The sequence below is a fragment of the Mustela lutreola genome, chromosome 2 (assembly GCF_030435805.1).
Source record: "Mustela lutreola isolate mMusLut2 chromosome 2, mMusLut2.pri, whole genome shotgun sequence".
Classification (NCBI taxonomy): domain Eukaryota; kingdom Metazoa; phylum Chordata; class Mammalia; order Carnivora; family Mustelidae; genus Mustela; species Mustela lutreola.
The window spans coordinates 194,396,707-194,414,594 of NC_081291.1; the positions used below are offsets into that span (position 1 = coordinate 194,396,707).

The 17,888-nt window shown below is 36.2% G+C and overlaps 1 protein-coding gene across 20 annotated transcripts in view; it reads right to left on the reverse strand.

Annotated features, from left to right (window-relative positions):
* Positions 1-2,091: 2,091 nt before the first annotated feature.
* ROBO2 (roundabout guidance receptor 2) overlaps positions 2,092-17,888 on the reverse strand; it is a 592,813-nt gene continuing 577,016 nt past the window's right edge. For 6 of the 20 annotated variants that reach the window (XM_059164463.1, XM_059164462.1, XM_059164460.1 and 3 more), the window contains 3 exons: positions 13,277-13,450; positions 4,437-4,637; positions 2,092-2,657 (listed from right to left, as the gene is read on the reverse strand). In XM_059164463.1, the coding sequence (XP_059020446.1) occupies positions 2,656-2,657; positions 4,437-4,637; positions 13,277-13,450 (377 nt within the window). In that variant the 3' untranslated portion in view covers positions 2,092-2,655. Of the gene's footprint in view, positions 2,658-4,436; positions 4,638-6,545; positions 6,819-13,276; positions 13,451-15,693; positions 15,877-17,888 lie in introns of all 20 variants that reach the window. The other 14 variants (XM_059164449.1, XM_059164451.1, XM_059164447.1 and 11 more) reach the window with 5 other exon arrangements.

A 17,888-nucleotide genomic window follows, 5' to 3' on the forward strand; every position in this document is an offset into this window, starting at 1 on the left:
TGAATTCATTTGGATAGCCACAGCATTTTTATATTGCTCTGTATCTGTGTGCAGATGATATATTGGGAGCAACATTTTACTAAGCAAATTATATACAAAACTAGACTTAACAGGGAATGTGGAATGTTCTAGAAGAACATTCCGCATAACCATAAGGTCTGTACTGCCAACATCTAACCCAAATGGTTATGTTTTATACACTGAAAATAATCAGGAAGGTCTGATGCTATGTCCTGCATTATTCCAGAAGTCACTGTCATACCCATACTCTACACTGAAGTCTTGGTTTATTTGTCACATTAGGGATCGGCATCTGTGTGTAATAAATGTGATTAATGAAAGTTTTAATCTAAAGTGGGTTACAGAGAAGCCTAAAGAGGGATCACAAATGAACAAAACTTTGCTTTTAAATAGAAAGAGGCGAAGTAGGGAGCTGCATAAATCAAAATTAAATTCCTCACATCCTACAGTTGTGGATAGTAGGTAGTCATTCTTCACAGGAACTTTTCACCTTCCCTAGACAATCTGACCCAGAGAAATCAAACTGCATTAAAATTCAGGCACTGGTGGTAGGAAGTTGATAACGCATTTAATAAGTGTGTCTCAGAATATTTTTTTTCTCTTCGGCCAAGAAATGAGCTACATGGCCCCAAAAGAGGTTGGGGCCCATAAAAAACATTACATTCCTCCACTCTTGCCTGTGTTGATGCAGTCTCAGGGAACAAAAAGGATAGAGAAAATGAATTACGTTATCCCTTTGCTATAATAATATGATACAGAATTGGAGATTGAGCCAAGAATGAATGGGAATATGAATTGTCATTCAAGTGGGTCCCCCATTAGAATTGATTCTAATAATCACATCGAACATTTTTCAAAGTACCAACTACTGAACACATCATAGGAAAAACATGAGAAAGTATAACTAGAAATAGAATTTACAGTTGTGGAGGCGGCAGATGGAAAAAAATGTCACCAGTGGGAATTTCAGGGAAGTTCTCTTCTACTTGACTGATCGACTATACACGAACCGAGGCTGACATATATTCCAAAGTCATATTCCTTTTGACCATACATGACTGATGTTCAGGAATTTCTTGTTCTCAAAGTCGTGGGAACAAATGAGGCAGGACACTGTTATTAATGTCCACTTAACGAGGTTTGGTTTTATTTAAAAAGTGTATAAACATGCATTTTTCTCCTTTTAAATTTTCGTTTTCAATTTACTCATTCAAAGTGGGTCAAACATCTTTTAGTTGGTAGCCAATTTCTGAGAATGTACCATAAAATGTTTATTCCAATAAATCTACTTACTGTGAACTGAACATACTCTGAGCACTGCCTTGTAAGCACTTACAATTTGGCGATACATTTGTGGCATAAACTTCACTTCTTAACCAAATAAAACACAAAATTGTCTATAGACTGCATTATTTTTCCAAAGTCATAAATTTAAGTGATGCAGCTCTATCCTCTAGTGTGTACTATACATGTATTAGAAAGATGAAACGAGATATTGCAATAGAGTTTTTGCATTTGGAAGCAGCCCGAGTATGTCCTAATAATAAATTGCCTCTTTAACTATTTGCTAGATATTCTAGAGTTCATTTTGTTTGTTTCCTTGGGGAACTTCATATTATAGTCTGACTTAATGAGTTGGAGAGATTAATTATGGTAATTCAGAAAATGCTTTTTTAAAAAACTGTAATATAAACACAGCTCTTGTGAAACACCTTAATTTCCTTCTGCTTGTTATAATTCTCAGACAGGTCAATTACAACAACAGGTTAAGTTGATTCTACATATAACCTTAATTTCCTTTTTTTTTTTTTTTTTAAGCAAGCTTAGTACATCTTTGCTATTTAGCCTGAAGACTTAAATTTCCTTCTTGCACCCCTGCTTTTTTGTCAATAGTAAAAGCCACCCTTCTGCTTTTCTTTTTGACTCAGTCCCTGATATTTAAAGAAGACTTTGCCAACACCACTGTTCCCTTGCATCTTTCTATTCCTACACCCCAACTGCAAACCCTCGAGCGTGATTGGTTCCCAACCGGCGCACCCAGCCTAGCTTACAGTACAGAACCTCCCCTCGAGCGTGATTGGTTCCAACCGGCGCACCCAGCCTAGCTTACAGTACAGAACCTCCCTTCACATTCAGTCCTGTTCTTCATGTCACGAGGAGTAGAGATTTGTGCTTATCACCAAATAAAATTGCAGTGCAAAATTTAAACATAAAAGTTACACAATTAAAAGTTAATATATGGCACCACAGCCTATTAATTCACATATAGTACAACAGACCAATAAAAACAGACAATAGTATGAACAGAGCTAAAAAGAGGGAGCTTGCATAGCAATGCACGAAAGAAATTATATACAGAGGAAAATCCTTTTCTTCCTGGAGGGCGAGTTTTGTTTTCTTTCTTTTGTATATACTCCTGACAAGAAAGAGTTAAGGTGGGTGGTGTACTTAAGAGAAGAACACAAGTAAAATATCTGTGGGATATGTGTGGCTGTGTGTCTTTACATTGCATTTACAGTTCTTTTAATAGTACATAAATAAAGAAATTGTTCATTGCACTGTTTAGTGTCATCACTTCCATGAGTTCAGACCTGGTGGTCCTTCAGAGCAGCTTTGCATGTCTCCTCTCAGTTACTCTACAAAGAGATAAAAATCAGAGGTAAGTTTGCATTGACATTAGGTAGGCTTTCCAACTGACCAACATGACAAAAAGCCACGTGAACAGATAATAAATGAAAATAACACCACCAGATGGGCTTTGCGAGTGTGTAAAGGTAGTGATGGGAAGGGAAAGAAAGAAACATTGTAAATTTGGAGATTTAAAATTCACATAGCGCTCTCCCTGCACGTCCCTGTGAGTTTACAGTTACGCTAAAATGGAAGTCAAAGCAAAATCCAAGCAGTCATGAATCAAATTAAGAATTATAAACATATCTTAAAAATGTGAAGTCTAGTCAATAAAGAACTTCACAGTTTGAAAGAACTTTTATTTTTCATTATTTCATGGCATCCCCCAGTCTGTGATGGAAGCATAATAGTAATGCCATTTTTTTAAGATCAGGAAGTAGAGAGATTGGGAAGGTAGCTGACTTGCACTGGGTTGAGAAGACTGGAATCCAGGGATATTCCTTCATCAGTGCTTTTAATGTGAATTCAAATGAGCAGCTGAAACTATTTAACAAGTATAATTCTGACATTGGAGAGAAGAATTGGTAAATTTTACGAAAAAAAAAATTAACACAAAGAATTCAGAGCTTCTTCCTGTGACTGTGACATGCTCTCTTTCTCTGTTGTCCGGTATTTTATTTTTATAGATTATTTTATTTTTATAGATTATATAAATTATAGATTTTTATAGAGTAAGATAATAAATAATCTTTAAAAAGATTATTTTATTTTATAGATAGTTATATCAATGTTGGATCATTATTCAAAAAGAAATTTATTTATAAAATATGTTATCGTAATAAAATATCAACTTTACAAGGTCGACTGTCTAAATCTAAAAAAAATTATAATAATAAATGAAGAGCAACTAGGGAACGAGGAATTCCTAAGGTTCTTTAAAAGGCAAAGAAAACTGCAAAGTGGACTGTTCTTAATTAACTTATAAATATTAAGATTAATTGCCTAAATATAGGCAAATTTTGTATCATGTAAATCAGACTTGGAATAGAAGAAATATTCATTTAATGGACAGCTGTAAATAGCCATGCTCTATTTCCAAAAATCGTAATCAATTTTTTTCTCTTAGTAAAGCATGATTTCTACAATTCTGAAATTTGTTTATTGTCCCAATGTTATTGATGAGGTTCAGGACGTGCTACCCCAAAACATGACATCTTGGCATATGGAATATTGAAAGCTGAAGGAGTCTGAGAAACCAACAAAGGGAGGAAGGTCACTCTGACCTCTCTCCTCCCCACCTTGATCTTCTTCTCTGAAACAGACCATAAAACTCCCATGTGAAAGTTACCCTCCCTCTACCAGAGGAAGGAAGACATTCTTATTCCCAGAGACAGGGAGTTATAGGGCCGAGGAATCTGTGCAAACAAACCTTGTTAAACTAACCCTTATCTTCCCAGTTACTTCTTTACCCTTGACTTCTCCTCTATACCAAACCCCTCGGTATCATAAAATCTTCACAAATTTATGGTTTCTTTGTCTAAAAGATATAAAAGCTTTCTGCTCTGTCACTTCTTTCAGTCTACATGCTCTTCTGAAGTCACCCGTGGGCATGTAAAAATTCGATAAAATTTGTAGACTTTTCTCCTGTTAATCTCTGTTTATCAGTTTAATTCTCAGACCCAGCCAGGGACCCTAAGAGGGTCAAGGAAACTTTTTTCTCCCCTACATTATTGACCCACTATTTGTTCTGAATCACCAGTGTCTTTGAAGGGTCCTAAAGCACTTACATAATTCACCTGTAAACTGTCCTTGACTATTTGAGCCCATATATCCTATGTCAAGAAGGTCGCTGGCATTGCGCTGATGACTTCCCCTCAACACCTCGGCTTTCCTTGGTCCAGTGGATCCTTTAGAAGACGCTGTTCCTGACGAGCTGTGACCTCCTGGAGATGGGAAACTGGGCTTGCTGTATGGCACCAATGTCTCCTCTGAAAAAGAAGTACAAAGTGCTAAGCTGAACAGCAACATGGAAGCCAAACAAACTTTAAACATTAAGTTCAAGGTGGGCTAGTTTATGATTTCACTCTTCAGTAAAATTAAAAATAAGAGGTTCAATAAGCCTGGATATTAAAAAATTTCCATGTGCAAACAACATTTCTGATAATAGGAACTGAAACAGGATTAAATTAAAAGGAAATTTGGGGATGGGGTGCCTGGGTGGCTCAGTTGTTAAGCATTAGCCTTCTGCTCAGGTCATGATCTCAGGGACCTAGGATGGACCCCCTTGTTGGGCTCCCTGCTCAGTGGGGAGTATCCTTCTCCCTCTCCCTCTGCTCCTGCCTCCTTGTTCATGTTCTCTTTCTCTCTCCCAAATAAATAAAATCTTAAAAAAATAAACTTGGGGATAAAAATACAATGTTACATATCATTTGCAAAATTTAAATTCATTAATAAAAGGGAGCTGAATACCATGAACCATATTATTTAACAAAAGCATTTTTATGAATATAATTTCTGGACTTCAGTGAGGCACCAATTAAATTTTTCAAAAATATTGAAGAAACATGGTTTTTGTTTCACTCGAAATTATAGCAACATTTTCTCAATCAATTTAGATAAAGAACTATATATGAGTTGACAAAGCTTCCTAAGTTTCTGTTGTTTCTGGGGATAGAAACACATTATTTTACAGATGGTGTATTTCCTTAAAAGAAAAAGAGAAATACACAGTTTCATAACTAAATAATAAATGAAAACACATTTTAGGTATCAATCCTACAAATAACACAAGGTGTATTATTAAGTAACTAATATTTTAAAACATTTTTTTCTTTTTTACTTTCCTTTTTCCTTCTTTCTCTCTACCTTTCTATTTTTCTCTTTCTTTCTAGATATGGGCTATTATTACTGTGATGACTATTTCTCTCCTTAAATGGTCTTTATGAAATCTCAAGAATCACATGACTTCTTTCACAACATGAACGATGTAAACTTCCTAAGTGTTTCACTAAATCTAGGTCTTAAAATGGACATATCTTGGCTCTTATAAACATTACATTTTCTAAAATCTTAAGTACCAAGTTGTGACATCATATAATTATTGAAAATGCCTGGGTAGAGGGCATATCTACAAATGACTGAGTCCAAATTAAAAAAACAAATGTGTAAAGAAACTTTCAAATGTTGTGCTGTGTGTGTTTGTGTATATGAATGAAAATGAATCCTGATATGAGAAGAAATGTTCCAGAAAATGTATTTCTATAATAGGCTCCAACAACCACTACCCCTCCCAAAATAAAATCCAACCACAAGTGATGACTTTTATTTTGTGACAGTTCCAGAAGCTTGATTTATAAACAAGAATATTTCCCAATGAACTGTTAACAATCAACTAAATTTAACCAGTTGGAGAAAGCACAGGCCCAGTTTAACCTTTTCTATCCTTAGATATTTACATACATTTATGTGCAACTTTGTTATTTCAATGAGTTCAACGATTTGACTGAAGTGAGTTCTCTTTTCAAAATGACTAGTTACTTCAGTCAAAATGAAAGTGCTTGAAGGCAGGGATTAAATGGACGTTAAGATGAAATTTAGAGGTCTTAAAAGCATTTTAGTATAAACATTAGGAGGCAAAAATATCAAATTGTCTCTTGAATAATACAGGTGAAATCTCTTGAGCTCAAAGACCCCTACGCAAGGTTAACTTGAGGAACAATCCCCATGGGAATCAGCCTTAAGGTGTATGTTGGTGAACTTTGCTGAGGAATCCCAACTTTTCAGTGATTCAAGGCAAACTTTTTTCCGATGCGCTTAAACAACTGCCATTTCTAAAATACCTGGTAGGGAAACAAAAGGTAAAAGTCCACACTTTCTTGGGACTGTGCAGAACACACCTGGTCCAACACTTTGTTTGTGTAGGGCTTTCCGTATATCTTCTTGGCGTTCTGTGGAGTTTATCCATTCTTGGGTTTGTCGCTGCCACTCTAGGGATGTTCTAGCTGGACAATCCAATGAGCTCTTTGTGTCTTCTAAGCTGGATGCTGGTGGTGTTTCCAGAGAGCTTCCTTTTCTCTCTGTTGAGTTTTCCACGTTACCAGCATGCTGGTTCGGGCCTATTTGCTGCCTTAAACCCTGACCTGGAGGGGGATCTGGTGGTGGTGGAAGATCTAAAAATTGTGAATAATGTTTAGAATGGACTAAAATTTAATGAAAAATACAGGTTTTAATTCATGATGAAGAAAAAAACCCGTGCCCTCCTAAAAGTCTCACTCATGCAAAAGAAATCTGGGGGTTGGGGGGTAAGGGAGGGTTGCAGGGAGGGCAAAGGTCAGTTATTTCTGTCTAAAATGCATATTATTGATCTCTTTGCTACCATTGGATCATAGTGTCTTTGAAACAAAATCGACTGATTTCAATTATAATATGTAGAAAGTGTTTTCAATTGCACATTGAGGCAAATGTACAAAATACAATTTATGTGTTCTCCATATTTTCTTCATTGTCCACTCCAACTCCCCAAAGTAGACATATCATGACACAAAAATGACTAGACATTCTAGCAGCTGTGTTAGTAAAAGGCCCTGGGAAGAATAAAGGCTGCCCTGCCACTCTCCATAGGAAATGTTGCCCTCGGGAAATTAAGAACTATATGCCGAATCATATGCAACATATGACTGCCTTTACCCATGTATGTGGTACATTTAGCAACAGTCAAGGGGTTAAGCTAACATTTATTAAATGCAATTAACATTCTGCCTGACAAACCAATTCTGGCTGTTCGTTTCATGAGTTAGCTAATGAGTTACAACTAATACATTATAATCTTCCAATGCATTAATTTTAATAACTAATAACTAATGTTCAGAGTACAGATAGAATATGCTTCATGGTGCTAGAATAGACAATGTATCATAAAAATTTGAGATGTGGTAGAATAGATAACTTTGTAAAAAAGCTCTTTAAATTAAATATAAGATATGAAAAAATCAAAAGTTCAAATGTGCAGCTAATTTTTTATTTTCCTTTCATTAACTGTGCAGATCATGATATCTTTATATTTGGATTATCTTCAACTGTGATCTTAGTCTCTTCTGTCATCTTTCTTTAAGAATTCTACTAGTTCTATAATATGATTTGTACCATTATACTAGTTCTAAAATTACTTTGTTAAAGATTTTGAAGTCTCCTGAACATTCTTAACATTCTTTTGGATTATTACCTTCTAATTTTTCTGGCATACTATTGCAAACTTCTCTGTTCATCCTTAGAATATCAGTGATTACATTAGTCGTTCATGAAATAAAATATCATATGCACTACATATATCTATTATCAATGGGACTATTGCATATAATCTTCATCCATTATTTCCTGTGCTGTTGTTGTATTAGTGCTCTTACTTCTAATAATACTGTTTGTGAAATTCAAAAGGAAAAAGCATGAATTTCTTGTGAACAAAAGATAGCTTCCTTAAGGAAGGCTAAATTGTTCTTTTTAAAGATTTTGCTAAGAAACTTTATACTCTCTCATAATGAGAAAAATGATATTGTCCTCCACTGAATTGACAATAACACTCTCCTCCGCATCTGCTTTGGGAGTTCCCACGCTGAAGCAGCATTCCCAGTTCTTATGTATGTCCTCTTGTTAGATTATGAATTACTAATTATTGAAGGGAACAGTGTTTCCATCTGGGAGAATAAAGTTGCATTTGGAACATTTCTTCCAAAATGAAGAGCTGATCCAATATTGTGATATCTGTTTGTAGAATAATCCAGAAATGAGTTTATGTTTCCTTTATATTCAAAACTGAATTCCTTCGGTAGGCATTATTGTAAATGTAAGGTAATTGTTTCACTTGAGTGTTTGGACTTAAGACTGCCAGTAGTGGGAAGGGCAGGAATTATGACATTTGCTTTCAAAATAACTATCTGGTCATTGATTTTCATTCTCCATCAAAGCAGCTTCATCTTTAAAATGGCCAAAATGGCATCTACGTATGCTAGCCAAAATCCTGATTACTGTTTAATTTAACCTGAAATCATATAGCTATATAATTAAGTAATTTACTTGGAGTTTGTATATTCTAAGAAGAAAGAACATGACATGCACATTGAAATAAACAAATTGGAAAAAAAGATGAAATTAAAAATGACTGTGGCAAAAATAAAAGTAATCAAATATGTTCACTTAAATTTATTATTCATTTCCAAGTTGATTCATTTCAAGTAAATCAATTCACTAAAGAGTCTCTTACTGGTCTACTGAGGATTACCCATTGTCAGGTACACAACAGTCCAATTAAATATGTACCATTTTTATTGTCTTTTTCAGGTTTAAAGAAAAAAAAAAGGCAAAAAGAAATCAGATACCTTCAGCTGGGATCTCTCCTTCTATGAACTCCAGGCTCACATCACTAAATCCATACTGAGGAGTTCAACTTAGATGTTTAGAAAGGATCTAAAATTTCACATATCTAAACTGAGTTCTGGACCTTCCTCTACAAGATATGCTTCTTCGGTAACGTCCATCATCTCAATTAGTAGCAACTGCATTCTACAAGTTGACCAAGACTTTGGAGTAATCCTTGACTTTCTTGCTTTATAGCCTGAGTTAATTTCACGAACAAATCCTGTTGGCTCTGCCAACCTATAGCCAGAATTCAATTCTTCTCCTTGCTTCCACTGATGCTACCTCGGGAAGAACTTCTACATCGCTTCCCTGGTTGAATTCTACAACCTCTTAAGTGGTTTCTGGGCTTCCACACAGAAAAGCACATTTAGTCTATCTTGAAATAACAGCTACAATGTTTTTTTTTTAAATAGAAGCAGAAGTAAAATCATGTTACTCCTCCACCTTAAACATACACACACACACACACACCCCTCTTCAATGGTATCCGATTCAAAGTAAGAGCCAATGTCCTTACAGAAGCTTAAGACCCTACAAACGCCCTCACTGACTGGTCTAACTTCATATTCTATTCTGTTTTTCTCTCTGCCTCGGTCACACTGCTTCTCTTACTTTTCAGCAAAAAAGCTTCAGGCTTCCACTTGCTGTTCCCTTGACCTGGTGTGACCTCTCCTTGATACCAGCATTGCTCTTTCCCTTTTAATCTTCCAGTCTTCTGTACTGTCATCTACTTAGTCAAGCCTTCCCTGAGACTCTACTTAAAAAAGAGGTGACCCCCTCCCGAATCCTGGTATTTCTCTACTTCCTTCCTATGTTTTTTCCCTCCATGATATTTGCCACCATCTTATATACTTTTACTTTCCCTTATATATTTGCATTGGTCTTTATCTTCCCTCAATAGAATGCAAGCTCCAGAAAAGCAGGGGATTTTGCCTGCTGGTTTCCAGCCTATCATTTGGTATGAGAATAAATTGATTAATGAATAAAGAAATTTGCTAAATGGTATAGGTTAGTTTGTAGCAGATCTGGAGTGTGGCCAAGGTAGTCTGTGGAGAGCAAAGACTCCATTCACTAATTAGGACATAGGAATGAGGGGAGAACAGACTAGAAGGAAATGCTATGGTGGGGGGGAAGTTGATGGACAGAAAATTACTTTCTCTGCCTTCTTTCTTCAGCACTTGTCAGTGTATTGCTATCAAAGGGTATTCTTTAGCTTATGCAAATGGAATAGAAGATTTGGACTGAACAATGCCTGCTTAGGAGAGTCTTTATTCAAGGGAGAAGAAGACTCCTTGATGTGTGTGGTGGTTTTTGCATTGCCTTTGAGACAGAGGCTGATGTTTTTCACTGTTCCCGATTCCTCTTACTAGACACAAGAAAACACTACTTTCCCATCTAGTCAGTAGTCTGATGTCATGTGCCCATGCTCTTGTCAAGGAAATGAGAAGTGATATATGCCACATAGAGTCTCCCAAGTGATCACCCAGATTTTGTCTTCCCCTCACTCAGAAGCCACAAATGTCTCACATTAAAAATGATGGCATCCCAATATTGAAAAAGCATACATCCTTATATGACTACTTAGAGGAGATCCACCTGACCTTTATAAATTATTATAAATTATTGTAACCATGAGGAACAAACTTGCTGTACTAAGCCATTGAGGGACAGCAGTGGTTTGGTATGGCAGCTTCCAGTAATTACCGATTAATTTACTCACCAAACACAATTTCGAAATGTATCAAGCAAAAGTTTAAGTGTAGAAATGTCTAGGCACTAAGTGCTAATCAACAGCAGCCTTCCCTAAAAGAACAGTTTGATTTTACATACAAATATTATAAAATTATTACTGATGCATGGATTCATACCATACAAATCTAGGACACACACATTTACTATAAAATAACAACATCCTTAAGGATGATCTCCAGACTGCCATCCATAATAGATGTCCTCATGTCATAACTGGAACATCATTGGATCATAAACTTGGGAAGACATGGGAGCCAAAATTTTCCTTGCAATATTATTGCTTCAAAAATATTTCTACAAACAATACATAATCCATAACCTCCTTTTGAAATGGTGGCAACTTTAAGAGTTAGGGACTGTCTGTTGTTTAGAAATATAAGCAATAAATTGATCATATTTTAAAGTAGGAAGCAGCTTATTTGAACTAGACATTCTGAGAAAACTTGCAAGAACAGTATTTTAGTAAGAAAAGGAGCACTATCTTTTTGGTTTATATTTTTTATCTTCTGGATATTCTGTATATTATCTTCTTACATTTCAGAAAAAAAATTCTTTTCTCTTTCCATGACATTGATAGCAGGAAAACTATACAAAATTGTTAATTCTGAGTTTTATAACTACCATATCAATGGGGGTGGTCTTTTTTATCTAGAGGGAATAAGACCAACACTACTGACTGCTTTAAATGCTGAACTAATCTTCAGATCATCTGAGGCAGAAAGGAAGTGGTGAGCATTTTTGTTCACCACAGGATATTGGTTTATAAAGGAATCAAGATCCTGAGTTCACCCTTATTCTCAAATTCCACAGAAATACTCCCCAATGAAAACAAGGTAGCAGGAAAGATAAGTAAACCTGAAAGCTTTTAGAACAAGTTATGGTTGACTTTTTAAGTCTGCCCTACATTACAAAATGACAACAGAAAGCACAGAGATGGCTACGAGATACAGACCCTTCACCCGAACCAATAAAGAGTAAGTACTTTTCCAACTAAGCCTCGTTCTGTCTTATAATGACAAGCCTAAGAGACTGAAATGAATGTTAAGGACACCATCATAGCTTCTCAATGCTGACTGCACATTAGATTCATTTGTGGAGCTTTAAAAATATCCATAATTGGTTTTCACTCTGAACAATGAAATCACAATCCCCAGGGAGTGCCTGGGTGCCTCAGTCGGTTAAGTGTCTGCCTTCAGCTCAGGTCATGATCTCAGGGTCCTGGGATCTATCCCCACATCTCCGCATGAAGCTCTCTGCTCAGCGAGAGTCTGTTTCACCCTCTACCTCTGTGCTCTCCCTTTCTTTCTCTAAGAAATAAATAAATAACAACAACAACAACAAATAAACAAATAAAAAAAACCCCACAATCCCCAGGGGATAATTTAAGAGTTCTATAGATGGTTCTAATGTGAAGCTTGGGTAGGTTCACCCTTTTGGTATTTAGTAGAACTATCTCAGATTAAAGTTTGTATGCCTAGAGGGGATAGTGCTGAGAAGCGGAAGAAATGTACCTTTGGTTTTGGGCATTATACATAAATCATAGGTATTAATAGAATAAAACATCAGGATAAATATTTGTATTCCTATTTTTAAATGTATGAGAATTCAGTTGAACGTACAGGAAATAGATCCCACTTTAAAGAGATGAACTACTCTGTATTGAACAAGGACATTGCTCAATAATGTGCCTCTTGAAACTAGCAGTGTTTAAGCAAGTACTCAAAGACTGAAAGTTATACACAAATACAAGAATTGAAATAAATCAGCAGACTAGGGTCCATGGGCCAAATTCAGCCACTGTCTGTTTATCAACAAGGTTTTATTGGAAATCAGTTACACGCATTCTTCTTTTTTTTCCTATAGCTACACTCACACTACAATGGCAGCGTTGAGTATCTGTGACAGAGACTGTATGGCCAGGTAAAACAAAAAATATTTACTATCCGGACTTTTACAGAAAAGCTTGCTGACCCATCTACCAGATGATCTGTAGTATGCTTTTAGTCCTGAAATTCATGAAACTAAAAAATTGCTAAGTTACAAATCACTTCATGGTCTTTTTCAAAAGTGAAATACCATCGAAGTTATCTTAATTTGATGTCAGAAATGTCCCAAATTTAATATCAGAAATGCACAGCAAGTGCACGTGCTACCTGCGTTTTCTTTCCTAACCTCAAAGGGGAATGTCCATTAAAAAGCATTAATGGAAAATGCCAGAATGGCAGCAAGATCAACATTGAAAAGTGGTATGGCACACATTTCTTGGGGCGTGGTAATACAGAAATCCTTCCAGATTGTTAGAAAAAAGGGTGTTTTCTTTAAGCGAGACCATATTGCCGGGTTTTCTGCCTTGTTACATAATGAGGCAGTGCCTAATCTACCACTGCTACTTTAATCTAAGTTAATGATTCGCACAGAGCGCATCTCTTCGGCGAGGAGACAAGAGAGAAGGAAACAAACCTACCATCTGTCATTCCTTCCCTTCGATGAGGCAAGGCTGGTTGTTGGTCCATTCGCCCTCCCTTGTGTTTTTTAGTGGGCCGAGGCCTCTGACTTTGACTCAGGGCTGCACTGGTATTACTGTCAGTAGAAAATGGGCTGGTTGGTCGAGGTCTTTGAGAGGAGGTAAAAGCTTTGCCTAAAAAGAAAACAAAGGGAATGGGGTATAGAGAATGTTATAAGGCAGTGATTCTGCCTGTTTTGTATTTCTGCTCTTACTTAGCCTAACCTACAAACTTGCCTAGAGATGCCATTTAAAGATACCAAATACTGGTGCATCTCCATAAAAAAAAAATATGTCTTCTTGCTTTTATTTTATCCAATTTTTAGTAACCAACACACTGCCCACTGGAAAAAGATTCAAGCAAATGGATGTAAAACAAATCCACCAACCAAAAACCTGATATTACTTGATTATATTTTTATTTAACCTTGATGATCTTAGTGGTATTTTTATGGTTATATGCAAATTCATGCTGCTTTTACTTCTTAAAATTAAAGCAGTTACTTCTGAAATAAATTATGTACTTATCTTATTTCCCTAATCAAATTTTATCCTTGGGATCTTACCAATTCTCTCTGAGCACAGAAAAAGGTCCTGAAGTAATTGCATTTGAAAAATCTACATGAAAGGTCTGCTCAGAGACATATATTAAACTGACCTTACCGCCCATACAAATACATGATGAATTTTACCTCTTCTACAGGAACTCAATAACATTAGTGTATAGTATAGGATAGATAGCAGGTTAAAATCACCTTGCATATCCAAAGTGTAATAGGTATTTTCTGATGAATATTACTGTATCTGAGCAGACTCCAAATTCTCATTGAAAAATGAAATTGTGTTACGTCCTTTTCTTGAGGTTTAGTACATATGCAGGGAAATTTATTTTGTGAAAAGGGTAGCTAATAAATGTTCAACATCTTATGATTTTAATATAATGTTCATTATGGTAAGTGAGGGTTGTTTTATGTGCATGTATCTATTCTCTTGTGCATGTTTTCCCTTTACATAAAATTATTGTATGTAGTTACATTTTCTTAAGTCAATGTGACATGATACTGCTTAATGCTTTATTAGCTATTAGCATACATGCAAGAAATGCACTTATGCCTTCTAATTTATTAGTTTCCTTGCACTTTCTCATTGCTGTGCTTATAGCTATGCCACAAAAAGCACTCAGGCAACATAAAGTTTCTGACTTACGCCTTATAAAGCAAGAAAATTCAAATAACTGTTATATTTGATATAATATATCATATTTTAGTTCGGATGCTATATGAAAAATAAACCTCTGCAATGCTTGGAAAAAAAATTTTATATCATTTGAAGATTCCTAATGCATACTGAAAAGAAATACTGATGGTATAATTCAAAGAAAATTTCCAAGACTCCTTTTTATCACCTGAGAGTTTAGTGAAGGGTCAAAACCATTTTTCTTCACTTTACTAGTTGAATACTATTAAGATTTCTTAAACATGTTTAAGGCTTCATTAGTTTGTTTTGTAAAGTAGCTCCATTTAATTCACATTTTAGAATCTTTTTATAAGTGCATTTAACAAGTACAGCCATAGAATAGCATGGATCAATAGCCGAAGCTATTTTGTTTCAGTAAAACAAACAAACACAAATTACTGATCTATTATGAGGATGAATCTCACATTTCTTTTAGGGAAAAGAATCAGATACATGAAAAATTATGAAATTGGTACTCAATTCCTCTCAGAAACCCAAATTAGATTAGGCCAAAGAGCCATACACATGTAGTCATCATTTTATTCTAGTGGCAAATGCAGTGGGTGTATCTTTAATTAGCATCCTTTAAAACAAATAACAAATTATTGGGTTAAAATTTTAACAGTCCAACAATTAATAAGACCATCAGCCATTTGAACGGTTAGACTGGCAGCCATAGACCCATTCACCCCCTGCTGAGAAAGCCTTCCCAGAAAACACATTTGCAGAAAGAAATGGGGCAAAGGAAAGTGATGGAGATAAAAGCTGAATAATTTTAATCACTGGGCCCATTATTGATTGTGTGAGAATTTGGCCAAGAGTGAGTTATTGAAAAGTTAATGGCCATCCCAGATGCAGCTTGGCTATCACGTAAAAGGAAAGCGGATTCCAATTAATCAGCAGAGCCGTGAAGGGGAAGGGAAAGAACGGAGAGAAGTGGGTGAGTAGGAGCCTATTCTCGGCTCTGCAAAAGTAGCATCGGGGAGAAAGTTCTGGTAATTGAGGATCCGAACTGTGGTCATGCATGTTATAGAAAGCCCTGCAGTCAGACTCACTGAGGAGGAAGAACAGGAGAAAAATAGCTCAGTGTCTAAAGGACAAGACTCTCTCATGCAAAGAGTGTGGACTCAGAGTCTACCAACCTGTTCTCGTAAGGCTGGTTCCATCCAGCCTAAAACCAGCTTTATCTGCTGCTGCCACCAGTGCTTGTGCAAAGCTGCCGCTGGCAAAGATGGCGCCATCTGAGGAACTACCTACACTAGATCTATGACTAGAAAAGTTACGGTCCTCATCAGATGCAGAGCCCCATCCATTTACCATTGAACCTAAAAACAAATGTAGTTGTCTAGTGAGTGGTACATACTGGATAGCTCATCTCCTCGCACACACTCCTCTAAGGAACAAGTAGGCTGCCTCAACTCCTCACTCCTCCCCGAGGCAAATCTGGTTCCATCCTGACCTCCGCAGCCATATGCAAGCCTCCTCCATGGTTTCCACATTCCTAGTGCGGGCGAATGAATCCCCAGTAAAACCTAAACCTCTTTGCAACGCATAAACAAAACATGTTTCGTATGGTTCCAGTCTTATATTGTTTATATTATTACATAATCGATTAGTGAAATAGAATGGCTATGTATACCTTCGGCCCCACAATTCAGAGAAGGACACTTTTATTGAAGTAAATTATAGTGTCATTTAAAGTAAACTTATCAAGGTTTCAGATGAAGGAAGAGGGTGAATATATATTTTGAATTTAAATAGACTCAAATGATAATTTGCAATCAATATACAGTGGTGTACTGTGGAGGAGCTAAAATCATTTCGAGGTTTTAAAATACAAATGGAAATAATCAGGAAATATAACAACAAACAGTATAAACAACAAAAAAAAGTATGACTAGTATCAGAGCATACAGACTTAGAACAAAGAAAAAAAGTATCTCTAAAAATTTCTATTAATTTCAAAGCTCAGGATGCCTTCTTTGCTTTTTAATTGTTTTAAGTACTCCAGGTTTCTTTTTACTATGAATCTTTGTTTTAGAAAATTAACTATTATGAGGGATGTAACTGGCCTTCATATGGATTTTTCTGCAAAACACAATATGGTGATAGAGGAAAAGAATGGTACTTTTATGTGTCAAGAGCAGCAAAACATGAAGATACTGAGAAATAACTTTTATTCTTAATTTTTCAGCACATCATTTACAAGTTCAGATTTTTTTCTTAGACCAAGGCACACGGAAACTTTAATCTATTATTTAATACAATTAATATTACAATATTTAAGCTGTGTACTATTAATTTATGACACAATAAAGTGTCACATATTTCCTAGCCTAACTTTTAAAAAAAAGAGGCAAAAAAATATTTATAAGAAGCTCATTTATGGTTTCTACATCAACAAATTACATAGTCACAAAAAAGAGATTAAAAATAGATCCCCCCCATAGATTCCCCACCCCCCTTTTCTCCAGCATTTAAGAGACAACAGTCCAGATAAGAGTATTGGTTTGATGCAGCGTTTGTATTTTTGGCTGAGGTGCCAGGATACAATCACACGGGTTCATGCACTTTCAAGAGAGAGAAAACAGAAACCAAAGGGGTTAGAAGAATCTGAGAAGTTAAAAGGGTGTTAAGTGTAGCAGAGAAAGATAGAGTTTTGATTCTATTTGCCAATAGCACAGAGATGTACTTTTTACTTTCCAAACAAATTCCCCTGACACAGGCCACTGCAAGGCAGCCCAGATAACAGCAGTCACCGAGCCTCCTCTGAGAGAACCATTTCTGAGTTAATGATCACAAGTCAAGGACCAACAGCCCAAAACGAAAGGAGAAATGATGCAGTGGGCTTTGCAATATAATGCTACGACAGATAAGAAAAAAAATCAAAGTGATTCAGTCAGTGATCACCGGAGAGTACGAAACCCTAGAACTGAGGAGAGTTTTGAAATATGTGAAAATTCTGTCCTGGTCTCTCCTACACACCTGTTTTCTGTATTTCTAAATGTCCGCTGAGCATCTACAGCTAAATCTTTGTCAGCTCTCTGAAGAAACTCCCTCTCCAAACAAGCAACTCCTTTATCTCATCTCCAGTTTCATTCTTAGGTGCCTGGTGATTTCCTTCTGGTCCCTCTGTCTTTCTCATTGTCATCTGAAGTAGTTTTCTCATTTGACACCTAATTTTGTTCCTCCCTTCAAAACCATTCAGTTTGCGAATGCCACATCTGGAGTCCAAGGTTAAGAATTTGAGCTCCTTCGGTATCTAGCCCAGCCTCTCTTTCCAGCCCTACACCCTCTTACAGCCCTTGTAGTCCCACTGCCTGCCCCACATATGCTG